This window comes from Acyrthosiphon pisum, chromosome X (assembly GCF_005508785.2).
Source record: "Acyrthosiphon pisum isolate AL4f chromosome X, pea_aphid_22Mar2018_4r6ur, whole genome shotgun sequence".
Lineage (NCBI taxonomy): Eukaryota > Metazoa > Arthropoda > Insecta > Hemiptera > Aphididae > Acyrthosiphon > Acyrthosiphon pisum.
This window is the reverse complement of record NC_042493.1, coordinates 112312419-112322993: the sequence shown is the minus strand read 5'-3', so window position 1 is coordinate 112322993 and position 10575 is coordinate 112312419. Positions and strand designations below refer to the sequence as shown.

General features: G+C 26.5%; 1 protein-coding gene across 1 annotated transcript; it reads left to right on the top strand.

Moving 5' to 3' along the window:
• Window positions 1–5414: 5414 nt before the first annotated feature.
• LOC100165636 (transmembrane emp24 domain-containing protein 3-like) lies at window positions 5415–6493 on the top strand. Its single transcript, XM_016808544.2, has 3 exons — window positions 5415–5836; window positions 5904–6149; window positions 6227–6493. The coding sequence occupies exons 1-3, from the start codon at window positions 5675–5677 to the stop codon at window positions 6467–6469; spliced, it is 651 nt and encodes a 216-aa protein (XP_016664033.1). The 5' UTR covers window positions 5415–5674; the 3' UTR covers window positions 6470–6493.
• The last annotated feature ends 4082 nt before the right edge of the window (window positions 6494–10575 follow it).

Genomic DNA, 10575 nt, shown 5'->3' with positions numbered 1-10575 from the left:
TATAGGTAATCCTGTTTGTTTATATATATAAAAAGGGAGATGTTACATAGCTAATAGCTATGATACCTACTGCTATCTACAATAACGGTTATGTATTAGCACGTGTATCGCTATCGGTATTTTAGACACAATAAAGTCAGTATGCTTATAGCACTCGAGTTAGAACATTCATTTTTCACCTACACATCTTATGAGATGCAACACTTGTATTTATACTGAAGCTTCACTTGGAATATCCAGCTGATTGTAAATAATTGAAAAATTAAATAACAAAAAAAAAAAATGTTAAATAAAATATATTGGTAACTTCAATGTAATACATACATAAATCAAATAAATTAAACTTTGGTTGGGTCTACTATCAAAGATGCTAATATATTATTTTGCAATAATGGCTTTGTTGATTCAACATTTAATGATTTTTTCTGTTATTAACTTTAAGGGAATGAAAAATATGTTGAGGAGTTATTTTTAATATGTTCGGTGATGAGAAGTTGTCAAGTTTTTGAACTGCTGTATATTGGTATTCTTTCTTCAAGCAATTAACGTATATTGACATATACCAGAAAAAATAACCTATAGCAAAAAAAAAAAACAAACGATAAAAATCACTATATTATACAATATTATACAATAAAAAATTAATTAAACATTGAAATATTATTATTATTTTATTTTTTTCCAATAAAATTTACCACAATGTTATTTATTTATTTTGTCTAATTTACTAAATTGATACTATAGGTTAGGTACTATAGGCTAAGCACTATAATATAGAAATTACTATAAGTACTATTACAAATTTTATGAATCTCCGTAAGCTGTACACAATAATATAATTGAATTTATTATACATTTACCTATTATTATTTTAATATTTTGATAAAAAAAAAAACAATTACTAGGTAGGTAGGTACTAGAATATAGATAAATTAAATATTATTTTTTATTATTTAATAGTTTAATTATTTACTAAGCATAAATATAAAATATGGTATTTCAGAAAAAATGTATAATATAATATAATATATTAATTAGGTATACATTAAACTGTTGTTAACTAAAGTCTTAAGTCGTGATCACTCTGTATGTACCTTATTTATTGACATATTTTAATTATTAACATTATAATGAGCATTTTAAATCCTTATCCCAAACATGAAGAATAACACTGGTTAGGTAACACTTCAGATAGATCATACTAAAATTATGTATTTTTAATATTTTTATTATCATTTTAGTTTTCGATAATTTTTTTTTTAATATACATACCTACTCTATTTTTGCAGTTACCAAAATACATACTTTGAATGTTGAATAAATCAAGTGGTTGTTAGGTTGTTATAATATATCTAGCCAAATTATGAGCAATACTACATTATGGTAAATAAAACAATCAGAATCAAGGATGTATGGCAGCACGTTCACGATAAAAAAAAAAAATTAAATATGGCAGAAATGTGTAACGCAGTGAAATAACATTATATATTTGTAGTGTGTACCTCAAGGTAAATGCTATGAAGAAAAATAATAAGTCAATAACTGATAAGAACTTAATAAGAACTGATAATAACTTGATAAGAACAAAACTTATAAATTCTTGACCCACGCAGACCATAATTATGAATATAATGTGATACTCACATTTAACAAAAAGTTTTCAATATTAATGAAATTAACAAAACCTTAATAATACCTTGACCCTATACCGTTCAAGTCATTGGCGTATCTGAAGCGACTAAGGCGTAATACATTTATTTTTTCCAATACTTATTTTATTCAACAACATTTTTTGATGTATTTGACAAACACCGATGATTGATGTCTAACAATATTCACCAACTGTGATCATATACACCTAAACATAATATTTACAAAAACCTACAATCCAAACCTACGCCAACAATTAGTATTTAGTTTTACATAGTAATGTTTTTATTTTTTATTAAAGAATATTAAATTTTTAATTTATACTATTCACTGAAATAATTATGTGAATAAGAATTATGATGAAGTAGGTACTAACTTTTTGGTTTTAATTGTAAAACTATTATAACTTATAACTTATAAATTATAAGTAAGGCGATATTTTTTTAAAATTATAATGTGGATACATATATAAATTTAAATTCGAACAAGTAGTTTTTGAGTTATTAAACGTGTGTAGTGTATGTATTAAGAGTATTATATTAGATTTGTAATATATAAGAGTCACAATGAGTTGAAAATTATTATAGTAGGTAATCTATAATATATTATAATAATTATTTAATAATAATTAGTGCAACTATTATAATGCATAATAAGTACTAGATTCAAAATGACATCTCCTGATCTACTCATACTTTTTAAAAACCATTTTTTAAGAAATACCTATTATCCTTAGTATATAATTTTTAATAGATCATAAACTACTCGCTCAAATGTTGATTTAGATAGGTACTTACATAATAATATACAACAATATTATGATACTTACAGTTAAAAACAAAAAGTTAGAGCCTTGTTTATAATAATTTCTAATCATATAATTATTTCAGGTAATACTACATATTTAATGTAATACAAAATACTCAATACTTCTTATAACACTGTATCAGAATACAAGATACTAGATACTTAGTATACTGTATCAAAGACACAGCCCTATCCTGTTTGTATGCTTATTTAAGGCAGTCCAGATGCCCAGTTTATGCATAAAATTAGTAGTTTCTAGGGTCCACTTACATTCATTATTGTAGGCATATGTGGTTCTGTATTCATCACAACCACACACTCATTTCCGCTTTTTATGCGCAAACCGTTTTATGTAGATACTTAAGACATTGTAAGTGGTAGCGGAATAACATGCTCATTGACACATTCAAGAGAATGACAAACTGATCGGTCATCTACACAATCAGTTAACTGACTTCAAAAGACTGGGCATGACAAACAATTTCTCATTGTTCTCAACAGCGCCATAATTTCCAAAAAATTCACGGCTGAAAGTGAGAAGATTACAGGTAGGTCTTGTAAATATAAAATCAAAATACAAGACAATAATCAATATCAAAACAATAACATATAATAAAACTTTACTGCATCGCTTTTATAGTTTGTGCCGGATAAGTCGATTACATAATTAGTGAGAATTCAAGTCATTGAGCTTTGGCGTATACAAAAACAAAACATAAAAGAATCCATCTTCTATTTGACAATTTTCACTAGTACTTCAGTCCCACAAGCCACAGAGTACCTACAGACTCACCACAGATATTATTATATTAAGTAAATAGCTAACTGTTTTTTTGACCTTTTTTTGAATTGATGTTAAAAATAGCCAAAAATGAAGGTTTCAATTTTGTTCTAATTAAAATTTAAATACCAAACGTTAAACAATAATATGTATTCAAAATTAAGATTTTATTTAATTATAAAGAAAATTACTTCAACTGAAGTATTTACAGTGATACAATTTGATAATGTTATCTTATAACTAGGAAACGGATTTAAATACTCAAAAAGCCATGGAATAATGCTTTAAAAAATAGCAAAAAATTCCAACAGAAAATAAATTTTACCGCAATATTGCCTTTAAAAATTGATGTATAAAATTATTATTTTATTGAAATATTTTATAATTAACTTAAAATAATTTGCCAAACATTTATAAAAAAAAAAAATAAAAAGCTGAAATTTGAAAAATTTAATGAATATTTGACATGAATAATTTGATCAATTGATGAGATGATTACGATGATGAATGTAGACATCCATATGTTTTAGGGCTCTATAATACAATCTAATTATAAACATACCAAAATATAAACAGATATGAATGAAAACTAATAAAATTACCAAAAAATCCAAAATAAATTTAAACTGTATGTGTTTCATGAAACAAATTACGTACTTGGAAAGCATTGTCTTAGATCTCACAAAAAAATGTGCACTTTGCATTGAAATCCAGGCACAACTTATTTTTTACTCCTTTGCAGTTAATATTTTTATCCGATACCTAAATGTCAAATTCAATGTTTTAATAACTAATTACAACTAAATAACTTACAAAAATATATTTATATAGGTAATTATAAAAAATAATATTACTTGAAAAGAATGATTCCCAATTTATTACAATTTATAACAACTTGTGGGAGAATTTGATTTCATAGATACATCTAACTGTGACAATTCCTCACCTGGAGTGATTGATCTTTCGCTATCAATTCTGCTAATACTATTAACATTAATTAATTAAGATGTAACTTGATTCATTAATTATATTACATACTTATATAACATAATAATATGTAGTAATAAGATATTACATTTTTTACTAAATATTTGTTTACAGTGGTAAAAAATAATTATAAGACTCACACTGCTGTTTTTGATTAGGTTCTAAAGTTTTTATTTGCGATGAATGACCAATGGACATGGACTCAAACGACTGGAACATATCAGGCTATGCTTTTTAATGTTACTAATATCTAAACAATTTTCTCATACCATTTTTCCTGAACCATCTGATTAGCAGGATATCTGTTAAAAAGTAAACATTAATGGTATATTTCACAATAATATGCAATATTTATTTAAGTTGACATATTTTTCGATTATTATGACTACCATTTGTATAACGTATTATGTCAGTAGCTCACTGTCATCGCTCAGACAATTTAAATCGAAAACATCCTCCAATTTTCTATGATGTAAAACCGTACTAACTTCGAAATACGAATTCGTTATCTTACCATGGTATAGAAGCTGATATCAAGAAACGTTGGTACCTACGCTACCTACGTGGTTCGCAATCCACTGCAGCTGGTGTATTACCTATTTACCTACCCGGTGATATACGCTTTGCATTATGTCCGCGATTTGACGCAGTAATTTAATGACTGATAGCTAGACAATCGAAGAAACCTGGATATCGACTCTACACTATTTAACAACAGGATATTGTATCCAGGCTATCCATTTACAGCGTTTGTGATTGTAACGGATTGCCTGACGCTCTAACTTTTACCCGTCAAGCCTTATCCATATGACTAATCTTTATCACGAATCCTAAACTGTCGTGACTATTATAATTCAAACGACTCTTACTCAAAAATCTGTACCCACTCTCAGAGAGTCCAACGGCCCCCGAGTTTCACTTAGAGCTAGTATGTATATATATATTATTGGTTTTTTTTCCCGTGACTCCTGTACATAAGTCCATCCTTACATATTATCATGTAAATAAGTTAATAGATAAGTTAATAATTAATACGTCTTACACGAGTTAATAGATCTATAATATAGATCTATTAACTTAATAGGTCTATTGTCCGTAACCACGGTCCCGAAAATATGTTTTTATAATTATACGTCCTGTATTATAATATTATCAATGTGTTATCACTCTGTTCTCGTAGCAACGCTACCCGGCTACCGCCAATCAAAGAACACGTAAGCAATCAACACGTGAACGAATCGTTTGCGCATTATCAGTAGCGTAACAAATTATCAGCATTGCTCCCCGAAGGTTTTAATTTCGAAGTTCGAACGGATAAATAGAACATTACATTTTAATATACAATAATAATTATAAAACAATATAAAACTTGACAGTTGACATCGAGTTATTCGAGCTGTGAACAGGTTAAATGTTTCTCCTCTTTACGACTATACCACAACGGCCAAAATGATACCGTTGAATATGAAATCACTGATCGGACTTTTATTTTTGTCGTACGGCATCTGTTTGGTGAAACCGATCGAGTTGACTTTTGAACTCCAGGACAAAGCAAAGGATTGTTACTACGAGAACATACAGAAAAATACTTCCACCACGCTGGAGTACCAAGTACGGTGGATATAGTTGAACGATACGTTAATTTTATGATCAACCGTGTGTTGTGTTTCAATTGCAGGTCGTCACTGGAGGTCAATATGATGTCGACGTGATAATCGAGTCCCCGACCAGAGAAATTCTATACAGACAAGTGAAATCGCAATTAGACAGCCATACCTTTGTAGCAGCAGTTAGTGGACCATATGCCATTTGTTTTAGTAATGAGTTCTCGACATTCTCGCACAAGATCGTGTACATGCACTTACAAGTTGGCGTGGAAGACCCACTTCCCGGTATAGGAGAACAAGTGGCTGTTATGACTCAGGTATATTATAATACTCTTCTTTGACCGTACTATCGTATCCAACTATAGAATATAAATATTTTGTTATGTTGTTTTAGATGGAAACAACGTCGCAAGATATTCATGAATATTTAAACAAAATTATCAACTATCAAACTCATCATAGATTAAAAGAGGCTCAAAGCCGTAAACGTGCTGAAGATCTGAATCACCATGTAGCGTTATGGTCAGTTACAGAAACTATTGCAATATTATTAGTTGCCATTGCGCAAGTCTATATGTTGAAAAGATTTTTTACAGAAAAATCCCCTACACAAGTCTTTTACACGTCAATGTATTAAAACTATTAGGTTGAAAATAAATAATATTTTTAATAAAATATGATTATTAAATAACAATAAAGAATTATTGTGTTGATGTTAAATATATTGTGTTGATGTGTTAACAAAAGTCAATTGAGATAGTTGAAAATTCTTTTGTGTGTGTAGATTAATATTCTTTTAGTCTAGGGCTAAACAAGAACTATTAAGATTAATATGTACACGTTATTAGTTATAATTAATCATAGTTTGTTGTTAAAATGCACAGAATTTATCATCATGCTTTGTACATTAATTTTTATGATATTGTCAAAATCAAATTGTATACCTATAATATCAAGCATGTTATCAAGCATCATTTAGTTATTAAAACATTTTAACATTTTTAAAGTTTTAAAGAACCATACATTGTTTATAATTGCATGAACAATCACCATAGGTGCAAATAGAATTTGAAATTTGGGGGGTAGGGCTAAATCCCTACTTCAATAATAATATATTTAATACCTACGCATAAAACAACATTTAAGAAATATTTGGGTATCTTAGCCTCTAAAGCACCCCCCCCCCTTATTTTTATATAAATTATAAAATATATAAAATAATAATAGCTAAAAAGCAAAAGCGGTATTTGATACAGTGATAACAGATACGATCTGCCAGTAGAAATGATAAGATAAAAAAGTATGCATCCTGAGAACTCAATGGGTAACAAGCCGTATACTTTGAAGTTTCCAAAAAGAAAAATAATAGATAATTGGTCTCAAAATGGTTAAAGTATAAACTTCAAAGAAGAACAAGAATGAGTGAAATCCGCACACTTTTGGATAATTTATTTAACACTGGGTTTAATTTTGAAATGCCTCTTATCCATCTTGTAATACTTGTAAATCAATTGCAATGCAATTAAAAATATGTCATTTTTTTGCCGTATGCACTTATTGTTTGTTTACATTTATGTAAATAAGGTTTTTTCATTGTTTAAATAAATATAATCAGCTTTTTATTATATCAAAAACAAATGTTAAAAATACAATTGAATGTGTAACTATAGAAAAAAATAAAAATAAAAATATTTTCATAATTAAAACAATTTTAAAAATGGTTATTATTTCTTCTTAAAGCATATTATAATGTATAGAAGTTAGTATAGTTTTCTTATACATTACAATTTCTGGCTCCAGAATAAATGGCCATACATTTACAAGACTTTTTTAAAAATTATTTTACTTAACATGATTATGATTACCACTAGCTTCTTAGCTCGCTATACTTAAAATTTAAATCTTTTAATTCACAATCACTATGACATTTAGATTTTCAATTTATCTCATAAATTGTTCACCCTTTCATATTACCTGCAGTGTTTGATAGTAGAAATATCACAATCATTTTTATGAGCGTTAAAAAATCAAATTTAAAGAAAATTGTATGCGATTTTGTAACACCAATACGATATTAGTTATAACTATCGATTTAAAAATGTCAGCATTGAGTTTATATTATAATAATTTCAATACATTGGGGCAAATTTTAGAATTTTTGCCCAGAATTCAATATTTGGTTTCTACAGCATAGGCCCATAAACATTACCTTTTATTAATATAGATTATAATACCATAACAGAAAAACAATATATAATATATATATTATTTAGGTATGTATATTATATAAAATATTTAAGTCAGAGAAAATATTTTATAAGTTAAAATCATCATTATACGATATAAGCACGGGTGTAATATTTTAAATAACAGTACAATTGTATAATAATAATAATAAACAGCCTTCTAGTTTATCCACAACGGTTGGGTATGATGTAATACAATATATTATGTACCTACACGTAGGTAATTTAATGATAAAAATACAAAACGTTTGAAAAATAGGTAGTGTATATAATTAAATAAGTAAATATTAATAATAATAATATTTGGTCAATTATAAAATTAAACTAAATTGATTATGGCACAACATATAAGCTACATATTTTTAGCATAAAACATTTTGATACAATAGGTATATAATATAATGACATGTACGAGACCTTATCAGACCTACATGTTATACGTGTCTACTAAAAAACATTATAAATATTACTAGGTAGGTACAACTAAACAAAATTGTAATCTGGTGAATATAACAGTAGCGGTTGTCATGCGATCAGAAAGTTTGGAGCAGAAAATTTGCTCACTCACATTTGAAGCTTTTGCGAAACGACTTTTAAAACTTTTACAAAGTTTTCTTGAAGCTGTTTATTTAAAATTACAGTTTGTGAGTAGAGGGATTTACATTTAGGTTTTAACTCATAAGCCCTCTTCACGCCAATTTTGCATAATAAACCTAAACAATAAAATTAAAAGTAAAAAATACTTAAAAAATATTATATTAGCGTTATATGAGGGTGATAAACATAAATTACAAAGATTTACAAAGTAAATGATACAATTTTTTTTATAATAACATATTATAATACAGGTGTACGCAGGTGTAATTAATTATTTCAGATGGTTTAAGATAAATTTATGAGGTCCATTACTCTATTGTAAAATCTCTTCCGAGGCATATACAAAGATAACCTAAGAAATTATCTAATACCTAATATCTAATTACCTTATGATTTATTTAGATTAATACATATTCAGCAAGCCCCTATGATAGAAGTATAAAAATGTAACTAAATTCATATAAAATTAGTTGTTTAGAGCATATTGAAAATATTATTTTCACAATTTGACATTATTTTATTGACTATATTTTTTCAATACAATATTTATTTTAAATTTTTCTATAACTTTTATACTATACATATAACTGATATGTATTATTTTTATGATTTACCCTAAGGTTATTTTTTTTTTATTTCTATTAAAAACTATTTTACATTAGTTTTGAGTTAACTGTAGCAAGTTAATAATCATAATTTTAAATATACATATAGTGCCTAACCTATAAGTATACATCTAACGTATCGTATTTTTTAAATGCATACTCATTTTACATTTTTTTTCACTTATATTATTTAATTAAAAACAACTTAATTCAAAATTACAAATCCCACATATTACCCCATTTTATATTTATAACATTGTGATCCACTTAAATAATTTAAAATAATTTAATGGTAAAAGACTATGAATAGTAAATATTTCAAATTTAAATTTATATAATATTATGTTGTATTTTAAGATTATTTTAACAATACAATAATTATGAATATTTTTACAAACAATAAGGTAATATGTAAGCAAACAACTTACCTATTTCAATATATCATGACTGAAATCACCCCATTTTATATTACTATATTATTATAAACCACTATAAAAGCATTTGTATAGCAGGTGATCTACCAATTTATTAGAAATGATCCACCAAAGGATTTAGGTACCTATAATAATATTATGTACATTGTACATACCTATTAGATATAAAATATATTTCACCATTAATTATTAAGATATTTTTTTAGAATTACCAAATCAAATAAGAGTTCATTAAAAAATATACAGTTTACCGCCATTGATATTAAAATTATATTTCTATTATTATCATAATCAGGCGTACCTACAACCTACATTATCATAATAGTAATACATTGTAGTTTTTGGCTTAAATAGAGTAGTTTGTAATAATTAATAGCTAAATAGTAAAAGAGTTGAAGCCCACTTGATCGACTTCACTACTATGAAAATAATGCACAGGTAACTGTAGTCAAACATTTATAAAATTTGATAGAGCACCAGCTAGATAAACAATCTTTAAAATTTTACCATAATTTAAAATCCCAGGATTATAATAAATCTATTCCAAATTAAATGATACAGTAAGATCAAAATATTTGTTATGTAGTAATGCAAAATATGAGTTAAGATCATAACATGAATTCAAAAAATTGAAACAACCTCAACCCTAATTTAAAAAAAATACAGTAAAATTTAAAAATTGGACTAATAATATTTTAACTTAGATTTAGTAGGTGGTAATAAATAGCTTACAATATCAATCAAACCGAAGGAACTATTAAGTTGCAAAATAGAGAACAGTGAACATTATATTTTTAAGTATATTGTAGGTATATCTTGTTGTGTCAAAGTAGATGGTAATAATATATACATTTTGGTATT

Coding starts and splice junctions, on each gene's coding strand:
- LOC100165636 (XM_016808544.2), top strand. CDS start 5,675: ATGATACCGTTGAATATGAAATCACTGATCGGACTTTTATTTTTGTCG. Junction 5,837..5,903: donor CCACCACGCTGGAGTACCAA/GTACGGTGGATA, acceptor TTTCAATTGCAG/GTCGTCACTGGAGGTCAATA. Junction 6,150..6,226: donor AAGTGGCTGTTATGACTCAG/GTATATTATAAT, acceptor ATGTTGTTTTAG/ATGGAAACAACGTCGCAAGA.